This window comes from Vidua macroura, chromosome 21 (genome assembly GCF_024509145.1).
Source record: "Vidua macroura isolate BioBank_ID:100142 chromosome 21, ASM2450914v1, whole genome shotgun sequence".
Classification (NCBI taxonomy): Eukaryota; Metazoa; Chordata; class Aves; order Passeriformes; family Viduidae; genus Vidua; species Vidua macroura.
In genome coordinates this window covers 6,282,917-6,305,707 of record NC_071591.1, presented here as the reverse complement: position 1 = coordinate 6,305,707, position 22,791 = coordinate 6,282,917, and the positions used below count along the sequence as shown (strand labels likewise).

Sequence of the window (22,791 nt, the reverse complement as noted above, 5' to 3'; positions counted from 1 at the left end):
TCCCTGCCTTGTTGAAAATTCCTGTGTTTGGTTCTGTAACTGTGGGGTCATTTGCCATCAGTTTTCTGTCTCCATCTCTTGCCTTTCCTACACCTCAGTCATGACAGGTACTTTCTTATCCAGAAGGTGTGGCTAGGAGAAAATAAAGAGAAAAAGGGCAAGGATGTTGCTCTGGCAGAGTAGGCAGTGTTGGACCATGTTGTCCATACCTCAGGGCACGGATTCCCTGCTCCAGTGTCTGGGAGCACTGAGGGTCAGACTCCACAGTCCAAGCTGCTGCCTGCCCTGGGACTGCATGGGGAGTAAGTCTCCAGTCTCCTGAGTTCTTGCCCTTCAGCCTTCATCTGACCCCTGCTGGCTTCCTAAGAGTGGGATGTGTCTCCTGGGAATTGGGTCAGGATGGTCACAGAAGTAATTTAAGCAGCTGGGTGCTGATAAGGTTTAATTTGCTCTGCTCTTGTAGCAGTAAACTGTGGGGATGTGCTGTGTTTGCCACTGCTCACAGAACATGTCCTCGTGGTTTGCAACAGTCCTCAGATGAATTAATCATCCTAAATTATTTTCTGAATTACTTTGTTGGTTCTCCCCGAATTAGCATGTGAGCAGCACTGATTCATCTTTGAAATTCCTGCTGCCTTGGTTATTCACACATAATCACCGTGCTGCTCTGGGGTTTGACGGGATGATTTGTGTGAAGTAACCCACTCCACATGTGCCTGCAAGTTCCCATTCATCATATATGCAGCATAAAAGTTATTTTCACAACCAGCTCCGGTCACCAAGCCAAGCTCAGCTACAATTCCAGCCTTTGTGGGAATTCAGCACAAGAATCATAAATGCAGTGAACTGAAAGAATGATGTTCCCAAGGAATATTTCTGCAGGACTTTTCCCATCCTTCAGTCAAGACCCCATCCATGGGTCAGAGTGGAATCAGTAGTTCCAAAGTAGAAAACTTTCTGGTTGTACTGCTAGTTCCAGCCAGCCCACCAGGAAGAGCAGGAATCCTGGAGGACAGGAAGATTTTTTTTTTTTTTTCCCTAAATAACTTATTTTGTTTTCTTTTGAATATGCACGTTGTCTAAGCCCCATTCAGAAGATGTTCTCAATGCCAGTCAGCTGAATGGCTGTTCCCAGAGCCTGGGAGAGCAGCAAATGTCCCGTTAATTCATCCAGAAGGATTGCTCCTCTTTCATCTTATCAACGGCTCTTAAATATTAATGTGCCTTGGCGATCGCAGAATGAAAACAGACTGTTTGGGCTGACTTAAAGGGAGGTTCACAGGGTCACAAGTGGAGTCACAGACGCAGAAAAATGCCAGAAAGTCTGTTTGTGGAGCACACAAATATGCTAGGTTTGGTAGGTGGGGTGTGCAGCTGAGCTGCCGGGGCGGGATGGCCGCGGGCCCCGCTGCCACATCTCTGTTTGATCCCCTGGTCGGTGGGGAAGGCTGAGCCCGACAGCCTCTGATCTCCCTTCCATCCCCTCCGGGCACAGCGCAGGCTCCTCCAGCCCCAGGGGCATTCTTCCCTCCTACCAGCTCGCTGAGAACTGTCGAGCCATCGCATTCCAGATCCCATGTTCCCCCGGAGTGCTTTAGCCACTCCAATTAGGCTCTTAATCACTGGAATTAGACGTGGGAAAGGGCTGTTGATTCATCTCCTTCTCTCTTGTCCCAGTGACCGGTCCATGCGCTGAAAAAATGAGAATAGAGCCTGATTTCCCTCACAGGTCAGGGACTGATAGCCAGGAAAGGCCACTTGTAAATCCTCCATTTCCTAGACCAGGGGATGGCTCAAATTAACAACTAGTCCTGTCCACGTCTCCCAGGGGAGTCCACCCCCTCCTCTTCCAAGAGGAAATCCTCTTCTGTTAGCTGTGAGGTCATGCATTTCCACATACACCCGTTCTCTTGAGGAATATCAATATGACACAAGTCAGAAAATCTGGGAAATGCCTCTTAGAGCTGGTGGGACCAAGAGCTGAGCATCGACCCAGCCTGCAGCCCAGCCACCCTGGGAGCCTGCAGAGCTTCCTGGGAAACCCAGGCCACCGTGCAGCTCCTGTGCTCAGCATTCCTGGGATACTCCCTCTTCTTCCTGAGCCAGTAATGCCAGGCCTTGGCTAAAAGCTTGAAGCCGACCTTATAACAGTAGCTCTGAGGACACAGAAATCCCACCCATGAGGAACAATTGCTCCACAGATGTCCCAAGTATGCAGGAAAGGAACTGGCCATAAAAAAAAGCAATTTTAGGCTGGTTGAGATTATGAAACGCTTTTTTGTGTGTGTGCTTGCCCAATAGTCCTTTACTCCACTTCCCATAAAATAAACACACGTAACCCTTTATCCAAGGAGCCCTGAGCACATTCAGTCACGTTGCGTCCCCTTCTCTTTCTTTCTTCCACTAGGCAAATCTTTCCATAAAAGGGGAGCTATATTGCACTGGGGGGGCTCCACCAGATGTGCACCATAAACTGAGCAGGGCTGTCAAAGGAAGTATCCAGCATGATCCAGAGCAGGGGCAGCACTGTCTGAGTTAACGGGAAGTTCAGCATTTCCAACGCACTTGTTTTGAGAGGCCCCGTTGGAGATGGAGGTGTGTGAGAGCAGGTCCTTGCCCTGACAAGCAGCTCAGTGTTAGTGTGGCCAGGGAGGCCACCAAGGGGGACACGGGACAGGCTGAGCACCCCATGGTTGCTGAACTGCCCAGGGACCTGGATAGGTGAGTTGTAGGGGTCTGGCAGAGCTTCTCTGCTGTGCTTCACTAGAAGATGCCATCAGGCACCTGCCAGAGCTCCTGCATGTCTTTGGAGAGCTCACACAGAGAAAGTTTGTGGTGAAGCTGAGAATCCAAACCAGCTCCACAAGCCCCATCAGCAGTCTGACCCTTGGGATGATGAGCTCCAAGGTGCCAAATACACTCCCAGGACCCATTTGCCAGCACCAGAACCTGCCATACCGTCTCCCCAGACTGCCCAGTTTCATTTTCATGCAGCCTGTGAGTTTTATTATTACATAACCACTCCCAAAACCTCACCTTTCCCAATGCTAAAGCAGCAGCTTTCCTCTCCTTCCCACCTCAGCCTTGCTCTCCCCATGTCTCCTACTCCCTCTCCCTGCCAGTGGCTGGATCTCACCTGGGGCAGGCTCCCACCTCTCTCCTGCCCAGTGAAATGTTCCTTTCATCCAGCCTGCTCCTGGGAGGGAAGTCAGCCCTGGGAATAACTGCCCAACAACAAGCAGCCTGTGTCTTCCCAGGATGTGCTCACAAGTGCACTCCTGAAAATGGAAGTTCTGGATCACTTTGGAGGGGAAAGGGGCTGGGGTGGAAAGGGGGGATGGAAGGGGGAGGGATGGTCTTTTCCCTTCCCTCAAGCCCTTGAAACACTAAGCTGCCTTTCAGCCTCTGCTTGTCTATAAAGTGTTCCATAACCATGTGGGTTTGTCTTCCCTTTTAGGGAGAATTGGGAGCCCCAGGTCCTCCTGGAGTCCTTGGACTCATTGTAAGTACAAAAACAAATGGAGATCTGGCTGGTCGGGCTTTAACCCTTTCAACCTGCCTAACTGCACACAGATTTTCTTTTTCCTGTGAGCAGGATGACTGTTTGCATGGGGGAGGTGTGACATCTGGGGAGAGAAGGGGTTTCCTGGTGGATTGGGAGGTGGAGGAGGGCAAACCCTTTCCAAGCAAAAGGAAGCAGATTAGAAGTCTGTTGTTAGTGTCTTTTTTTTTTCATGATAACTTACCCTTTTGATAGCGTTTGCCAGGATATTCTTTCAAAGATGCAGCATTCATTCCACACCAGGACCTCTTAAAAAGCAAGTCCCTGTAAGCAGTGACCTCAGGGACACACAGTTCTTGTTCACTGGAGAGTCTGAGGGCAGGAACAGAATGTCCTCTGGGTAGACAGGAATTTTAAAAGCACTTTCACCATCCCATCGCTAATCCAGGTAATTTTGTACTCAGCCAAATTCCACCCTTCATTACTTACGCTTTTCCCCCAACAGGAGATAAATGGCTGTAAGGATGGGTGGCAGCTGTGCTGGGGTTAGTGAATGCCCAGCTGAACATAGTATGATTTATTTTAGGTCTCAGGACTTGTTTTAGGTTATTCCCTTCCATGCACAAAAATTGGTAGGCTCTGTTACTACTACAGCATTCTTCCATAATGATTCCTCCTCAGCTGTGACAAACAATGGAAATTTGACTTGTGAGGAATGGTTAAAACCTTCCCCTTTTGCCTTTCCATAGTTTAAACTACAGGAGTGTGTGTCAGCTTAGATCAAGGCCTCCATTGCACTAGGCATTGCACAAACCCAGAAATCTTACAGCAGAAATCCTTGAAGGAACAGCAGGGAATATGGTGGAACACCCATCTTGGAGATGGGGGATTGAGGCAGAGGTGGATTCACAGGAAGGTTGTCCATGGAACCATGAATTAGGTCTGCTTCCCCTCATTAGTGGAGATGAAAGTAGCTACTTTAGCCATAGCAGCAGGAAGGATGTGCTCAGGTCAAAAAGCTGCAAGATGAAGATTGCTATTTAAAACAATACCATTGAAGGCATAGTCCAGATTGAATTATATTCCTCCTTGCTTTTGGAAAGATTTATCTTTTCCTTGTTGCCGTTATGTCACAGATACTTGGTTTGTTAGAAAGTGTAAGGTCAGAGATGGCAAATGTGATCATGATCCTTCTAGAGATGATAGAGTCAGAAGCTGCCTGTCCTCCCCTCCACACTGGCCCTGCGAAACTTCAAACTGAGATTAAGGTCGAACGGAGTCACATCTTGTGTCCCAGGGTAACATGCATCTCCTGAATTCAGGCTGCTGAAGCATCTCTAGACCGAGAGTGGCCTCCTCCATCCTCCTGGGGACAAGGGGGCACATCCATCCTGCCTTGTCCTCCCTGTGGAGGACAGCTCCAGCTCCTTCCCCAGGGTGTGCACACAGGGCCCACACTGCAGGGCATGGAGAAGGTGACACATGGCCCCATTCAGTCTCTTCCTTGCCACCTGCAGCCACCCTGGGGACCAGCCAGGCTCTGGCTGCCTCACACACCCTGCAGAGTTTGGTTCACGGTGTAAGAGAGCCTGAGAGCAGAATTAGGTGTGACTAAAGCCTCTTGCTCTCCTAATTAACCATGTGGGCAGAGCTCTAAGTAAAGGCATTTCTACAAGCAGCCTTTATGCTAGGAGCTATGAAAAGGGCTCTGTTGGGGTGGCTGCAGCCCAGCTCTCTCTGCGTGACCGCGGGCCCGGGGCTGCGGCTGCAGAATCGCTCCTTCAGGGAGCCTGCCCTGTTTATTTACACACTGAGGCCAGGCTGGTGCACCCTGTCACTGCCTCTCTTCATGGCAGGGAGCAGCCAGAGCCCATTTCAACACCAGCACTGAAGGGTTTCTGTTGTACATCACACATGGGTGCCCACAGCAGCCAGAGCTCTGCTGTCCTCCTGCGTTAGAATAAATCCCAGCACACAGTGCCATCAATGCTGACTTCTCACTGCAGCAGGATGACACCTCTGTCCCCACCTCCTGTCTCTCTTTTCTTTGAGTGCTGCATTTATTTAGGGGCTGTCTGCACATTCAAAGAGTCTTGACTCATGCAGGATGCTGCTTATGTTGATATCAGTAGTGCATTTCTTCAGGGACACTGAGACTGGCTATCAGAGGAATTTCACACCACATGTGATCTGTTGGGTTTGCACCTAATGACTCTGGTAATTTTCTTTCTCTCACTAGGGTGACATGGGCCCTGTTGGACCAATCGGCTTTCCAGGACCAAAAGGATTAAAGGTGAGGGTATCTCTGAGCTCTCTGAGCTCTCATCCCTCCAGAGCTGGGCTGGAGGTTGTTCTGTTCCTCCTTGGGGCAGTGGTGACTGTCCTGAGAGAAAGGATGGGCAGCAGTGGTGTTGAACACAACATCCCACTGCTGCTCTGCTGTGGGTGTAAGTCAGTGGAGAATTCCAGAAGCATTTTCCCACATGAAGATTGTGTGATGGAGCACACTTTGGGAGCAGTCTGGCATTTGACCTTGAGACTGTCCCAGGCCAGTGCTGTGGGTCTGAGCCACCATCAGCAAACAGCAGTGTCACAGACATGAGCAAGTCTCCACCATGGCTCAGCCTCACTTTGAACTTTCTTTTGTTTCAGGGGCTGATGGGAAACCCTGGAGAACATGGACTGAAAGGTGATAAGGTGATCTGAATACTCCCTTATTGCACTGTGTTTTAATTTGCATGTGAAACCCCTTTCTAGTTTCTCTTTCTTATTCAGCATCGTAGTGCTGGTTCCACTCTGGCCATCTATACCCCATCCTCTCACTCTCCCTCCATTTGTGACACTCTAGTTTTGGTTTTTCTTTCTTTGATATCTGCCCCATCTCCTTTTCCATGGAGTATAGATAAGCTATGCTCAGCTCCTCTTTGGAGCTCCCATCTCCACTGATGATGACAGTAACTGTACAATTACCTGGTGTTTTTACAATTACACTGTTTTTATGTTGTTTACATGATGGGATGGGGAGGAGATGATCCAACACTGACAGTGAGTTTGCATTAATGCATTTGGGGGAAAGATGTGGTGTGAAAAAGCAGCCCTGTATCAAACAAACCAGGTGTATCCCCTGGAAAAACTGTTGTGTGTTGGGTACCTCTGCTCCTGTTCAAGGAGCCTTACTTCAGCCTTCAGCTTCCTACTGAGAGGAAATTGTCTTGTCCCAAACTGATATAAATCACATTAGAAAAAGCAAAATGGAGAGGGGCCTTGATTGCAGGGATTTAGTGGTGCTGGCACAAAACACACAGCTTCAGCTAAATCAGCATGAAGCTGTGTGTGTAAATGTCTCACTGTCACAAGAACCCTCCTCCCTCAGATATTCAGCTGTAGGATTTATTTAGTCTGAAGGAGTGGGAGGTGCAGTTATTTATTGCTGGCTCTGATTGCTCAGGAGGGCAGTGGAAAATGACCATTAAGTGTATTCTCCTCCTCCTGTCAGATGTTTTATTCTCTTCTTAGATGTTTGCTTTTAGAGAATGATTTAGCAGCCCAAAACTGCACAGGGGGGAAGTAGTGTCAAACCAGTTGATTCAACTCTTCTTATACTATAGCAGCTCTTTGCCAGGACTCCTGTGTCTGCAATTTCCATTTCTCCCTTGTGCTGCTTTCCCACTTCTGTTGAGAGCAATGATGCAAGAGAAGGGCTTTTTCTTTAGGACAAGCTTAAGACATTGTAGCTGGTCTCTGGACTAAACCCCAGATCCTGGAGTCCACAGACTCCTCCGTCCACTCCTTGGGAGAAATGCTTAAATATCTTAAGAATCACCAAGATCTAAATCATTGTTTAGCACAACTAACCTTCCTGGACAGTTCAGTCTCCATCACTTTATAGAAACTGCTCTGTTTATGCCCAGTATTTCCCCAGACACTGCTGTCACAGTAACCAAATGGTTTGTGGCTCTCTCTGGAGTTATCCTTACAATACTCCCAAGTGCAGAATTATCCATCCCCCAACAATCCCACGTCCCTGAGGTACAGGAAACCTTTTCCTTCCCCCCCAGCTTCCTCCCCCTGCAAGCTCCAGGCTGCAGGTCATCCTGCCTTCCTGGGTTGATGAAGATTTAATTGGATGTCTGCAAGCTCCTATTAATCCCATCTGTCTTGGTCACATCCAAAACACGTGGCCTTGTACAGGTTTGTCTTTTTGTAGCTGAGGAAAACCCCCTTCAGTCAGCAGCAATCAGATGGATGCTGGTAAAACCTGAGAACAATGACAGGGTGCTGTGCTGGGTGTTTGTGTAGGCAGCAGGAATGTCACTCATCTGCCACCTCAATCTGCCTGGGAGAATGTCCTCACACCACATGGCCAGGTGTGAACCAGAATAAGGGACAACATCTCACTCCTCCACTCACATCTTTTTATCTAGAAGCTAGACAGGCAGATGCAGGTCATCCTTCTGTTTCCATTCCTGTGTTTTCATGGAGGCAAGGAGAGGGGGAAGAGGGGGTTGTATCTGCTCTTACAGGGAGAAATGGAATTACTGTGTAACTCTGAAGTAATGAGTGCCCTTGAGAAGACCACGTGGGATGATGAGTGCAGGGGAAAGGTGGAGGAAGCAGAGGAAATCCCAGCTACTTGTTCTCACAAAGGAGTCTGATGAATCAGGACATCTGTAACTTGTGGAGGACATGGCTCAGGCAAATACCTCTGGAGCTGTGTGGCGTTAGCTCTCTTTGCATTGCTAAGCAGGAAGTCTTGGGAACAGACTTCCAATCGAGGAAAATTGAGGGGATTTTGCACAACAACCTCCTCTGCATCCCACAGACAGCAAACACATCCCACAGCTGTGCATTTGGTCCTTTCCCTTGTAGCCCCTCTCTGTCTGTGTTGGGTTACAAAGGGCCTCAGGGTGTCTGAAGCTGCATTTCTTTTTATAGGTGAAACATGAAGCACAGGCAACATCCCATGGGCAGAGGCTGTTTGTAATTTCAGATCCTACATTCCCTTTCCTGCCCTGTGAACCAAGTCCTTGCAGGCCCATTTTGTCATCTCAGCGTCGCAGTTTTTAATAACAAACATGCCCGACCTCTTTCCTCTGTAATTTTCCCCTCGTATTAAGGACACAAATCCCAAGTGCCAGTTCCAGGGCAGGTAAAAGGTGATGCCCCAGTCCTCAGTTCTGGTTTAAGGGATTAACAGCCATAGATGGATTGTTCATGCCATGACATTTTGCTGTGCTGTCACAATAACGTGAACATCTGGCACAAAGTCCAGCTCAGGTTAAGAGATGAGTTTTATTTCCCCACTTTCTTCTTACCCTCTCTAATGCCCATTTGTCAGAGTTGTTTGAAAACTAGTTTCACTGTCATGCCCCAATTTTCATAAAGGTTGGAGACAAAGGTTTGTTCCTGTGTTTTGCTATGCTCAGGAAACTCTTTTATTTTAGTAGCTATTACTTAATGTCCGAGTATTTCTTCTGAAACAGTATTTCAATGGCCACTTGTACCATCTGGGTGGAAAATTGCTTAATAAAAAATATCATCTTTCTTCTTTGACCCTAAGAATTTATGATAAAGACAAACCTCAGAGCCAACCTGTCACTTCCAGAAAAGCTGTTTTCATGCTGCCTTCAGTCAAGAGTCAGAATTAAGTAGATTTCAGTGTTTTAAGCCTTGGACTACATAAAATAAGTAGAAAATTCAGAGAAGATGAGATAAATCTGTGAAGGAGCTCGGTCACACAGTAGTTTTTTTTGCCTTTTCTGTTGTATCTAATACTTGGGTTCCTTCCGAACTGAAGCTGTGTAAAGAGCTGATTGTTTCCATTTTGCATTGCCAAAAAAAAAATATGGAAAATAGTTCAGATGAAACAAAATGTTGGTTATTTGACTCAAATTAAAATATTTTAGGTTAAAAACCAAATGAGTAAAATCAATTTAACATTTTTAAAAGCAACATTTTAATTTTGCTATGTAAAAGAGTTGTTTTGAAGATGGTTCAGTGAAATGTTCCGGGAACATTTGCCAAAACATTTAAGCAAATTTAGCATGAATCCATGAAATGTTTCCATCATTGAATCTGCATAGTTATTAATTTTTTTTTCTTCTGAGAAATTGTCTTTGAAAAGTTTTTACCAACTCAAACCTGAACCGTCCACAATTTGATTATCCCCTGCATGTTACTGAAGTAGTTACAATTATTTCAGCTTTCTGATAACAAGTGGGTGGTTTTTCTGAAGTGAAGTGGACTTTCTCTGACATCTCTCTGTGGGCTTTGGCTCTGTTGCAGGACTCCATATGTCTTCCATGTGGGCTATGTTTAAACATATAGCCCTGGAATGGCTCATTCCCTTGCTGGGAAGCCAAGTTCATGGGACAGAGTTCCTCTAGCAGTTATTTTTGTTGGGTCTTGTCATTGTACCAAGTTATTGTAGTCATTCCTCCCTTGACTTCCCAAGTAGAATTTTCCTTTCTCTGCCCTATCATTGACTCATCCTTTGTTTAAGTAAATCACTAAATACGTGAAGTTGGAAGGGGCATCAGGAGGTGATTTGGTCCAGAGCTGCTCACAGCAGAGCTAAGAGCCAATGCAAGGTAGCCCACTGCTCCTTGGAAAACCTTCAGGAATATTTGGCTTCCACCCAGGGAGTCAGAATCTTTTATGTTGGTCCAGCTAGGGGACAGACAGACAGCTTGGTGAGGAAATATTGTCAGTGATGGGCTCCCCATCCCAGTGAACACCAGCTGACCCCTCCCAGGGAATCGCAGCTCAGAGATTGGCAGTGAGGTAGCACTAAAGCATTGCCAGAAGTTGCTCTTGTTTTCTTGTGAAAGAGGATTGATGTTTGATGTCAGGACTAGGATATGCTCACAGAAACTCTGAGGATTGTTTTCTTTTCTGTAGAGCCTTGTGAGAGAAAAGGTTCATTCATTGAAAACTGAACTCTTCTGTTCAGCTGAATTTAACACTTCACCACCGTCATGGTCGCTGTCAGCCAGAGGAATGTGCTCTCTCTTCTTGCAGCTTCTAGAGATACACAATGCTGGGGAATTCCTGGTTTTTGCTTTCCCTTGTTTCCTTCCTCACCTTAGAATCAAGTTGGGAAATATACACTTTGTTCAGGGCTGTTGCTGCAATGTGATCTGCAGCTTGCCAGCAGTTCAGTTCTGAGTGGAGCTGGAGCTGAGACTTCTGCTGTACAAAGCACCTTCTAAGCATCAACCTGGGCATTTTGGCTGTTGCTGTTGCCTATTTTAACTCTCTGGTGATGTGTACCCAGGGTGATCAGGGAAGAGCAGGTGTTCCAGGAGATATCGGCTTCCAAGGAGACAAGGTAATTGTTTTTCTTTTCTCCATTGTTCTTTTCCCCTTACATAGCAGTGGCCACCAGTTTTCTCAGTTCCTCCACTAGGAGCTGGAATTAGCTGCATCCTGCTGTCAGGTTGCCCTGCTGGGATAGTTCCCATTTGGGGTATGCTGTGCCTTTCTGAAATCCATGTCAGAATATGGATTTTATAGTTACTCGTAGTAAAAGCCGTTCTGCAGGTTTTTTTGTAGGGGCTATGGCTTCTAGCAGAGGTTGGAAGTGATGGGATTGATGGGGATGTGTGTGAATGTGTGTGGTCCAGCGGCTGCAGACTCAGGAGATTTTGTCTGCTCAGTGCAGCAACTTAAACCCTGACCCAGGGAACCACTTAATGCTCTGTATAACTTCTGATCAAATGACTTCTCCCCTGTGATTTAATGCGATACTGACTGTGGCTGACAAATGTTGCACACAGCCCTGTGCTGGAGCCTGCGTGGCTCTGAGCCACGGCCAACTGCAGCAGCTCGTGTTCTTTGGGGCTAAATTCAGGGCTGTCTTCAGAAACATCTCACTGACATTAGTGCAGCTGTCCCAGCTCCATGCAGGGCTGAGTCCAGCCTTTAGGAGATGCTCCTCATTCTGCAGCGAAGCTGGAGCCTGGGGAATTGGAATTTTTTTTTATGTCTCATTGTATTCTGAAAAAAATGTGTCTCTCTCAGGGCAGCCAGGGTTTGCCTGGGGTCCCTGGGGCACGAGGGAAGGCAGGTCCCCTGGTAAGTAACCAAGCACCCTCTGCTTCCTCATCTCCCTTTCTAAGGTTCTGAGCCCAGCTGGAAAGACAGCTTGGCAGGGGTGTGCTGTTCTAAACAGGAAACCTGACAGCCAGGAGCCAGCTCACTTTTCCCCGTGTTTTTCCAATTTCTGCAGGGAAAAGTCGGTGACAAAGGACCAGTCGGGTTTCCAGGACCACCTGGCCCTGAGGTATGTCCCACCACCTCCTTCTCACACCCTCCCAGCCTAGGGCTTCACTTCTGTGCTGGGATATGATGGCACATGAGTGGTAATGGGGTAGGAAGAATCAAGATGGGTTCATGACCCATTTTACATCTCATGGTTTCCTGTTTTTTCTTCCCCTTTCTGTCATAGATAAAAGAGTTTTTTCTGTTTTTCCCCCTTAAAACATCATTTAAAGTAGAAAATCCTCTTTCTTCCCTTACCAAAAAAGTGTCACAGGGATACCTTAGATGCAGGATGAGCTTCCCCCAGCACACCATCATTTTTCTCCTTCCTAAGTGACCAGACAAGGTCTGTAAGATGCTAGAGAGCCACTTCCAGCACAACTGATGGTCTGTTTTCCCCTCATCAGCGTTCTGGCATTTCGCAGGGTCTGGAAGGGCTCTCAACTGTGTGCTGCCACTTAGCAATCGTTCCTCTTTGTTGCTATTGGAAATAAGCACGGATTCCTTTGTTTCCTCCTCGATGGGTGGGTGGGTGGTGGGAAGGAGCCCTGCCAGGCTGACGGCAGCTAATGAGGGTGTCAGCACCTTTCCTAATTCCTCGCCTGCTTCCCTTTGTCGCCGAGGCTGCAGCTCCTTTCTGGGAGCACAGAGGTTATGAGCTGGCTCAGAAAGATTAATTAAAACCCAAATCGCTGCTTTTAGCTGTGTGATGACAGGGAGGCCCTCGCTGCAATAAATCTTGTAAGGAGATGGACCTGAAGGGAGTAGCTGGGAAAGGCTGCTCTTCCATCAAACTGCTGGTGCTGCTCCGTTGTGTCCCATTCCCTCCCGAAGCTGTGGTGGCCCCCACACGGACACTGCCAGCATGTAACACATCTGGTCCCTTAGCCTTTAGCTAAACCTCTCTCAGAGGCTGAGACTGCCTGCAGAATTCCACCTTTGCACCCTGACTGTTCCTCATTTTCTCCAGGGCTTCCCAGGTGACATTGGCCCACCAGGAGAAAACGGCCCTGAAGGTCTGAAGGTGAGTAGAGCAGAGACTGCAGCTCTGTGTGGGGTTGGAAGCAGCCAGGGAAAACAAAGTAGTGGAAAGAGGGGAAGAGAGAAAGCCCAGGAGATTCCTAAAGATTGTCCTGGCCAGCATCTCAGCTTGGTCTGTTTGGCTTGAGGTCCCTCCAAGTGCAGCGTTTTCTTTTCTTCAGATTTTTTTCCTGTAACAAAATTGACATTGGATAATATCCCATGGCTGTGAAAGAGACTTTCTTATTTTAATTGCCCTTCTGAGCTTATGTTTCTATTTTCTGAGTATCTTTTCCTTTGGATCTTTCTCAGGGAAAGCCAGGAGCACGAGGTTTACCTGGGCCAAGAGGACTGCCTGGACAAGAGGTGAGTGTCCTCAGCTCAAAAGAGGTTTGATTTAAAGAACAATGCTGAATTTTCCAAATTAATGCATGGTGAAATGGTGTCTGTGGTTTAAAATGCTCTAGTCCCTCTGAATGTGGAAACAGATGCTTATACTGAGTGATCAGAGATGTGCAGAGAGGAGGAGCTTCCTCTAAGCTGTGTGATCTCCAAGGCCTGTGATCTCTGCTTCCAGTCACTGCTGGCATCTGCTGACCCTAAATTCTGCCTTGGCTTTGCTTTTAAAGCCTGTTGCCCCACCCCCAGATGGGTGTTAGAGCCCTTTTCCCTGCACATCCCCTTGCACAGACATGCTCTGGCCTGGCATCTGCTTTCTGCTCCTTTTAAGAGTGTTCCTTTTCAACCATGAGACCTGCAGACTCTGCTCTCTCACACGGAGAAACATCCCTCTGTAAAAAGAGAAGGAAATGGGAATTGCTGCTCTGCAGAAATTCATTAGCCCAGCTCCTGAGAGCTTTCACTCACCGCTTCACCTCAGAACCTGAAGCATCATTCCACTTGCAGTCACTAGGAAGGGAACAATTGTCATTGATTTCATTGTCCTGGAGCTGCAAGTACGTTATGGGAGCAGCAGAGAATGTCTGGGCTCCCTGTTTATCCTGTTGTAACTCCAGTGACATTGGTGTAATTTCCTCTCACTCAGGCCAGTGTAAGCTGTTTGTCCAGAGTCACGAGACATTGTGTAAATAATACTGAGCACATGCATGGGCAGGAGCTCGTTTTAATAGCACTAATAATTCTTAACTTTTTCTGGGAACTCTTCTGCTTGTTCTCTAAATGGGATTAATGCAAATTAGCTCATTTATTTGCAGTGAAATAGGAAAAAAAAAATATTCCAGCCAAAATACAAAGGGAATCGAAGCCCTGCATTCCAGGTTCAGGCAGGCGTGACCAAGCTGCCTTCAATTTACTCTAGTTAGTGAGTGTAAAAGTAAGCCCAAAGACATGGACATGGAGTTTGGTGTGAGCTGTGCTCCAGGACTTAGAGTGTGCAGCAGAGCACAGCACGGTGCTCTTACCACTGTGGTCACCCAGGGCACTGGGTCAGGGCTCTGAATTGCATCCCTCTGGAAATGTGGCCTATTGTGTGTGGCTTGTCTGAGCCCTTGGAGCTGGGTTCCTGACCCCCAGTCCCACCCTGAGCCTGCCAGTGCCCCTTCATTACCACGGGTGACCACCGAAACGAGAGCAGCCAGGCTGTGCCTGCCAAGGGCGCTTTTAATTTCTCTCTTGGCAGTTGGTTTTAGACACTTGAGATAATTTTTTGTGAAGCTTAATTGAAGGTCTCTTAGAAACTGTAGATCTGATCCTATCACATTAGAAATTGGTGAGGAGCCAAGGGAGAGGACTGAGTCCAATTGCTGTGTGAGATTTTGTGATAGCTCCATTCTGCAGCATGTGTAGTCCCAGCTGAAAGCAAAAGGGAAACGTTCATACAGTTGCCAAATGGGTCTGTGGGAAATTTTGGAACATGCTTTTTTAGGGGGAAGGGAGAGAAAAGGGGGGAAGAGAGAAAAAAAGAACTCTATAGCATTCACATCCCTGTCAAATCAAATGAAGCAGAGTTATGGCAGCATGTCCAGGGTACCCTAGTGGCCAAATCCAGCCCATCACAGCCAAATCAACTGGTGTTCCCTTGGTCAAATTTTGGATGGCTTTTACTGGCAGGAGTTGACTTGAGATCTTTTTTCCCTGAGAAACCTCAGAGGCTGCTCTGAGATAGAGAAGGGCTCAGCTGTTAAAATGTGACAGCTGAACACACAGCCTGTGTTTAACTGCTGCTCATACTGCAGGCATTTCATTCTTGCTGTGTGCTGAGTCCAAATTTTGTCACTACTTTGCCTTTTATTTTAATTTCTTTTCACCTCAGGGAGATGAAGGACCCTTAGGACCACCAGGAGTCCCTGGTCCAGAGGTAGGTTTCATTCATTTATTCACTCAGCTATTACCAGCTCTGATGCCTTGCAATGGAATTGTAGTTAAATTCTCATAAAGCTTCAACCCTCCTGGTTTGGGAGGTTAATCTGCCCTGCTATGAATTATTGTCTTGTCCAGGGCTTGATTTACTGCTTGATCCAGGATGGCTGAAAGTCCAGGAAGTGTCTTGCACAGGGTGTTGAGTTTATGACTTGCCTAAAGTCTCAAACCTTGAAAAACCCTCTAATGTTTAAACAGTTCATCCTCAAGATAAATGGCATTGATTGGAAACCATCTCCATAACCAGCCCTTGAGTTTCTTCCTTGATTTATAGTATTTCTCAATGAGTAGAGGAAAAAAAAAAAAAAAAAGACTGGACAGTCAGAGAGAATCCTCTTGACCTCTGTGATGTATCACAGAAACACAGTTAGAAGAAGCAAAAAGAATATTGTTATATCTGTGAACTTGCCAAGTCAGGATTTTGTAATGTGTCTATACATAATTGTCACCTCAGGATAGTAAAATATCCCAAAAATTGGTAATGCTTTATCTTTTATTTTACAAGCATGTAAGCAGCACCTGTGACCAAAGCAGCTGCAAGCTTTTGATGTTTATGGCTTTTCCATGTATTTCAGGGTCGATCTGGTCGGAAGGGATTTCCAGGAACACCTGGTCCCAATGGTCCAAAGGTAAGAAAATAGTTTGTTCCTGATCAGGAAAGCAGTGGTAGAAGGGAGGAAAGGAAGAGGGAAATGTCTTTTCTCACCTTTACCACTCTCCCAAGTATTCATTCCACAGAGAACAAAAGAACTGAGGGTTCCTCTTTTTCTCAGAATTTTGGGGTCTCAGCTTCTGCTTCTTTCTTCAAAAAGAATGATGGTGCATTTTTTAAGCTATTATAAACAAATGTGTCCTCTTTTTATATTAACCAACTTCTCCCTCCATCATCACTTCATTTTCCATTGCTTCTCCATGGTTTTGTTCTAAAACAATGCACATCATTCCTATCTTTGCTGCCTAATTATCAGCAGGAGCCATCCCAGGGTAATGCACTCCACAAACCCACACTCGAAAGGAAAGAGAAAACCCAACAAAAACAACCTCTTCAAAAAGTAAATAGCAAAAATGTGGTCTGGCAGCACATCTGGAGTATCTGCCTACTGAGAAAATACAGCTGCTGTCCTGGAGACACTGCTGGTTACTGGTGAGCCTGGTCTCTGGATGGCCCATCCAGGGCACTCCGACTGCCTCCACGTGCTGCCACAGCTGCCCTGATCCCTGGTGGGTGTGCAGTCCTTCTCCTTCTGCTTTCTCCTTCACCCCTCATCATTTTCATGCTCTGAACTCCTTCTTCCTGCACTGGGGTTTATCTCTCGTAGGTTCTTGCTGCAGTTTTCCTGTGGATGCTCCATGTGGCAGTAACGTGTGCCTGTCTGAGGTTTTACAACAGCAGAATCAGGGTGCAGAACTGCCTGGGAGTATTTGGGTTGTCTTTTCTTCTTATGCTTTGTAAAACTTTGGGATAAAGTAACCAGGACTTAGGCTGGGCCTATGCCACAGGGCAATGGATATCTTATCTTTCAATGTGGTTCTCTGAAGGTTATTTTACTACAGCAGGACCAGCTTTTGGGGCATTTCACTCCAGAACAGCGTTTGCTCCATGTTTGTGTCAGTAGTGTTTCTTACTTTGGATTATCCTCCAAGTCACAGTTGGTTTTGTAGGATGTTGTTTCTCACAGATTTTCCCCAGTTCACACTTTGCAGCCCAAATAATGGGTGTACAAAGAGCCATGTTGTGCCCAGGGTCTGGCTGGCAGCACCCAGTAACCCATGTGCCCTTGTCTCCTTGTCCTGCAGGGTGAGCCAGGAAACCGTGGCCGACCAGGGAAAGTTGGAGAGCAGGTAAATTCCTTATTTTCCTTGTCTCCTTGATGATCTCCTCTGTACAACCTGTCCTGGATGCCCAGAGTGCAGGCACAGGGCGGTGGCCAGGGATTTCTGGCCACCTTAAAGCTGCCCACAGCCCTGGTGCTCCAGGTTCCAGGCTTTAAGGATAGGATTCTCTGCTTTGGGTTCTATGTTGCTTTCACTTCCCCTAAATTTTCTGGGGAGTAGAGGAGGTAGCAGCTGAAGAAACCAGACCCTGGGGAAGAGAGACACTGAGCTGCATTTTGTGTAATTCCATGGAGAACATTCTGCTGGCATAACCCAGGACATGCATTATCCCTGTAGGCTTTGGGGGAACCACAGGCATCAAGGAAAAAGCAACAATAGTTCCCACATCTCTGTGATTGAAACCCACAAACTTGTCCACCAACAACCCTGAAAGTGAAGCCACGAAGCCTCCAACAAATTCTGTGTGTTCCTGCACGACCACACCAAACTGGCTGTGGCAGCTGGCCCTGGCACTGCGGGTGTTGCTTCTCACCACTGCTGTCCTTCCCAACACTCTCCCTGCTGGATGGTCAGCACGCTTGGTTTGGTTTGGTTTAGCTTGTCAGCTTCTCTGGCTCTTCTTTGGGTCACTTCTTCCAAGGGTTTCTGACCAAGCAAGTCTACAAAAGTCAAGGTGGATCCTTTTCAGTACCAGCAGTCTGATACCAGCCTCAGTATACATCAAAGGTGGTTACTTCTCTTTGGAAATTAGAGCCTTTTCTGTGTTATGGTTGTTAATTTGCACCTTGAAGAGCAGCTACTGAAGAAGCAAAGCTGTTCCCCACATCTGAGTTCTACTTATAGCTTTATCAGATTCTGCACGATCTCAGTGCTTTGTGCCTCAGTTTCCCCTTCTGTGGAAGGTGTGAGACAGCCCTGAGCAGAGCTTAGCCCAGTGCCTCCTGTTCTGAAGTGGCACCTGTGAATACTGTTAAAAATGAATATTTAGAAGTGCTTTGAGATCCTTAAGCAGACATTGTCCTTGAAGGGCAAAGCATCATTAGGATTATTATTCTTTAACTTCCCTCAGGACTGACCTTGGATGAGAACTGTAGGCACTGTTCATCGAAAAGAAAACACAGCTGGCCTCTGCTGACACTGAAACCAGCACAGTGGTAGGAAAGCTGCCTGTGTTATTCTTAGTCAATTAGTCTCTGTCTAGAAATATCACCCAGAAAATTTCCATTTCTGAACCAGTCAAGTAATTAGAACAAAAATGCCTCACCAAAGTAATGAGAAATAACCTCCTCTCCCCTGACATCTCCACTGAACGATGCTGGAGCTTTGGGGTTTCCTTCCTCCCTCCACTTAAACTCCAGCAGTTGGTGTTGGGGCTGGGTTGGTTTGTTGCAGAGCCCTGAGAGGATGAGCCCGGGCCCTTGGCACTGCAGACACCATCACCTCACCCTGTTTTCTCTTGTGGAGACCTGGATGTTTTCTATTCCACAGTAAGGGTGGCCACACTTCTCAATCCTGCTGCTCTGCCTGACAAATGGTTTCTCTCAGAGTAGAAAATCTCAGCATAACAGCATGAGAAGAGATCAGCCATCCATCTCACTGGAGATTTCTTCCCTTTCCTAGGGACATCTGTTTAGGAAAACACAGGAGTTTCTGTAAGGTTTCCAGTGATACTTGAGCTCTCATTGAAAAATGAGCTTTTAAGCCACAGGGCAGTCCCTGATGCGTTGTTTTTCCATTGCAAGGACACAGACTAGGGAAGATCATTCATGAGATGCTTGTTGTCTCCATGTGCTGGAAGGATTCCAGCTGCCAGGCGCCCCAGTACCCTGGAAATGTGTGGGTTAACCCTTCCTTGCCTGCAGATGGAGTCAGAAGGATATGAAGAGGAATATGGGGCCTCTAGTCTTCCTGTCCCCGAGCTGGGAATGCACATCAGGAGAATGTCACCCAAATGTCCCTGCTGAAGGTCAGAGAGCCCTGTGGGAGAAGCAACACCCTGCAGCAGGCAGGAAGGTGCTGCCATCCCAGGGACCCCCTGCTTGGCTCTAGAAAATCCCAGTGAGGAGTTGTGCCAGCTGAAAGCTGTGACTTATGTCCTTAATGGGACTGGGGAGGTCCTGCCACAGCAGGAGCAGCAGTTTGAGTCCCTTCCCCTGTACAAGAAGTGACAGCCCTGCTCACTCACGGGGCTGTGTCAGGGTCAGCCACCTTCCCATCGCCCTGTGCTGGGAAGGACAGCCAAGGCCCTTCTCTTGTCCTTTAAGGTCAAATTATGTTGTCTCGATATCAGCATTCTAATATAATTTGTCAAAGGACACCAGCACCATCCCCTTCATGTCTTTCCCCTTCCAAAAGAGAGGGGCTGTAATGTCAGGTTTGCAGGTGGGGAGGTCCTGATTGTCTTGGCCAAGGTCAAGAGGATCACCAAGAACGGAGCAGGGAACTGCACTGGTGTTTCCCATGTGTTAGCACGGCTCCTTTCCAGCCCATTCACCTTCTCCTCGAGGCAATCTCTGACCTCCAGACATCTCAGTCAGGGATTTTCAGGCACTGTGGTGTTCAGAGCCTCTTTGATGTGACACGGTGTTCCGACAGCACATCTCCACCTTCCCTTCCCTCCCTCCCCAGGATGGTGGAAACCCAACACAGCACCAGAGCAGGGCTGAGCCCAGTGCACAGAGGGTTAAACCACATGGCTGTTCTTTGCGGGTCAGAGCGTCCTCCTTTAAACTGTGATATTTACTGTTTTACTTTCCCTTTCTTTCATCTGAATGGGAGGATTGTACATTTACTCCCTCCCGTCCTTTGTCCCTGGTTTGTTTTGTTTTGAGTTCTGGCGAACCAGTAAAACAGAAAGGCGGCGATCGGTTCCCGCTGGGAGCGACCAGCGGTCCCGTCCCTGGGAGACCCTGCTCACGCTGGGCTCGCCGGCCGCTTGTTCCTCTCAAATGGGCTATGATTTATGCGAGGCTTCATTGCTGACTTGCTCTCTGTTGATGGAGCCAAGGGGGGGGGCTTAATTATGACAGGGCTGGGCAATAAATGGGGAAAGCGAGACAGGAGTTAGGAATTACAACCCACCAGTCCCCCCTCCTTTCCTTGTCCCCCCCCCCACCAAGCCCCCAGCAACTTTTTAACAATCTCCATCCCTTTTCCGCCATGCCCTTGGCTGGGGAATACAGCAGACTGAATCATGAGCGACATGCTGAACTCCTGTCTAATAGAAATGTTTTACATTCTTTCCTGTATAGTGTGGGCCTTTATCCGGGCAGCCACTGCTGCTGGGACTTCACGTGCATCATTACACACACTGCCCAGAGCCCTGTTTGATGCAGGCCCTCTTTTCAACCCTGGGAACCTGAGAAAAATATGTTGTGCTGCAGCCATTTTAGTGTAATGACCACAATTCGTGTCTGCTTTGATTAAATATTTGCCATTGGCAGCTCTTCTGGTTCTTAAAACCTAAATCTTCCTGTCTTAAAACCTAAATCTCCTTGCCTTTAGCAGCTATCCCATTTTGGCCAGTGAAGAAGATCATTACCCAATCTTCCCCTGTTTTTTCTTATACTCCTGATAAATTAGTGAGATTTATTTGGCGTAGACATATCTATCCCGATTTGTGTCTGCTTGCAGACACAGCAATGTCGGTTAATTTAGCCCAGAGCAGACAGTGCTGGCTGCAAACACTGCAGAGCTACTGTGCTGGAAGCTACAAGGCCCCTGCTCTGCATCTCACGTTCACACCATGGGATGCTCCTCTCACGTGGGGAGCAGTGACATCTCCCCCCATGCAGTAGCACAGTGCACCAGCACAGGCAGAGTTTTCCCTGGGTTCCTACTGAAATGCTGGCTGTGCTCCCCTTCAGTCCCATCTGCATCTTGTGCAGCAGGTTTCTGCACAAGCTGCCATAACAAGCAGCACATCTGTGACAGCGAGGGGGATCTCAGGAGGGGGCTCTTGGTGTGCTCAGATCCCTGCAAACCCCTCTGCAAAGCACCAGCAGGCCAGCTTGAGAAGCATCACCAGTACACCAGGCTTCAGGACCCAGATTCCTGAGAGGGTTTTTAGGGTGGATGCTGCCACGGACAGTGGGTCTGAAGATTGACCTTCAAGCCTGAGCTTGGATATGTAGCACCCCTTGGAAGGGAGTTTGAAACAGTCTTGTTCTTTCTGCAGAGCAGGGATCCCTCTTCTGCAGGAACTGGCCTAAGGAACCAGAAATTAAAGAGCATGTTCCCAGGAGAGAGAGAGAGAGAGTTCTGTGGTCTTCCAAGAAATTGGAAATGAACAAGAGATGTATTCTTTCTTCCTTTATTGTCTATTTTTGCCTAGCAACACATTTCCCTGTTGTATCTCATTGCTTTGCCATTCTCTGCCATAACATTTGCCTTCTTCGTGGCCTTGGGCTGCTGGAAAAATTCAGAAAGTGGATGCAGTTGTGTACCTGCACTTGTGTCTAATTGAAAGGACAATTGACCCAGCAGCTTTCAGCAATGCCACCCAGTGGCAGCCTTGCATAGGCAGATGTTGCAGAGTTTTCTGCTCTCCAGTTGATTCCTGCACTGGGCAATCTGTGCCGAGTCCACCTCTGCTTGCCACAGATGTCTGGTCCATGCAGTCTGGCCACGATGACAATCTTGGGCTCCAGGACTGCCTCAGCTTCAGACACAAAGGCCATTTCAAAGCAATGACCACTTCAGAAAGGTTGGTGACACCCCTACAGGGTAGTGGAGCTTTTCTGTTGGTAGCTGTCATCCCATGGCTAATTGGTATTTCCATCATGGCACAGAGGAGACTGGTGCCTGCAGTGGCAGAGGGGATGGTCCCTTGTACCTCCAGAGCCAGAAACCACTGGAGCTGGTAGGGAGGTTGCTTTATCTTAATTCTCAGGAATCTTCTCTTGAGATTGCATCTGTTTCCATCTTCCTAATTAAAAGCAGTTCTGTTTGCCTCTTCGTTATCCCAAACATTGTTAAACCCTGAGCTTAGACGGGAGGTTTGTTCCAAGATGGTTTTTGAGTAGTGTGCGAGATCCACTGCCCTGCTGGCCTCTCTGGCTGCAGGAACCTTTATTTCCTACTGGCATCCCACCAGCATGACACTATCCAAGGCAAAATTAGTCTGCACAAAGGGCTGAGGCAGCGTGGATTAACCCAGAAGAAGTCTACCCAGTCCAGCTAAAACGATGGCAAGTCTCTGTCTCTGTGCAACCCAGGAGCTCCTGGGGAAGCTGTTTTGGGAAAAGCTCACAGAACAAAGCCACACTATGGACTCGGCCTTCCTTCCCTCACTCATCCACTGCGCTGTGTGTTGTGGTTCTTGCAGATCCTCATGCTGCTGTTCCAGCTGGCCCCTAAAGCAGAACCAGCTGTGGAGTTAGACATTCCCATGGCCGGGAGCAACTCCATCCGCTCTGGTAGCCAGTAGGAATTACTGAGCATTATACGAGGGATGCTGTGCTATTGCAACCAGCAAGGTGGACCAAAGGAACTGTTTACTTTCTCAGCAAATAAAAACTGAAAGTTAATTGTGCTCTTCTCTTTCCTCAGGGTCTCATGGGTTTCATTGGTCCGGTAGGGGAGCCTGGAATAGCAGGAGAAAAGGTAGGATTGCTTGCAATGAAATCGTTGTTGTAATTTTTTCAGGATAGAGAGGCTGGGGTGGGAGAAGGGTTGTGGAGATTTAAGTTGTGATGTGAGTGCAACACCCAGCTGGGAATGAAACACGTCCAGGGTGTCTGAGCTAGACTAGGACCAGGCCAAAATCATCCACTTCTCATTCAGGAATTAAC

At 47.6% G+C, this 22,791-nt stretch overlaps 1 protein-coding gene across 3 annotated transcripts in view; it reads left to right on the top strand.

Moving 5' to 3' along the window:
• COL27A1 (collagen type XXVII alpha 1 chain) overlaps positions 1-22,791 on the top strand; it is a 141,460-nt gene that overhangs the window by 61,315 nt on the left and 57,354 nt on the right. For all 3 annotated transcript variants that reach the window (XM_053996476.1, XM_053996475.1, XM_053996477.1), the window contains 12 exons: positions 3,458-3,502; positions 5,742-5,795; positions 6,155-6,199; positions 10,779-10,832; positions 11,525-11,578; positions 11,733-11,786; positions 12,735-12,788; positions 13,097-13,150; positions 15,057-15,101; positions 15,739-15,792; positions 16,961-17,005; positions 22,550-22,603. In XM_053996476.1, the coding sequence (XP_053852451.1) occupies positions 3,458-3,502; positions 5,742-5,795; positions 6,155-6,199; positions 10,779-10,832; positions 11,525-11,578; positions 11,733-11,786; positions 12,735-12,788; positions 13,097-13,150; positions 15,057-15,101; positions 15,739-15,792; positions 16,961-17,005; positions 22,550-22,603 (612 nt within the window). The remainder of the gene's footprint in view (positions 1-3,457; positions 3,503-5,741; positions 5,796-6,154; positions 6,200-10,778; positions 10,833-11,524; positions 11,579-11,732; positions 11,787-12,734; positions 12,789-13,096; positions 13,151-15,056; positions 15,102-15,738; positions 15,793-16,960; positions 17,006-22,549; positions 22,604-22,791) is intronic.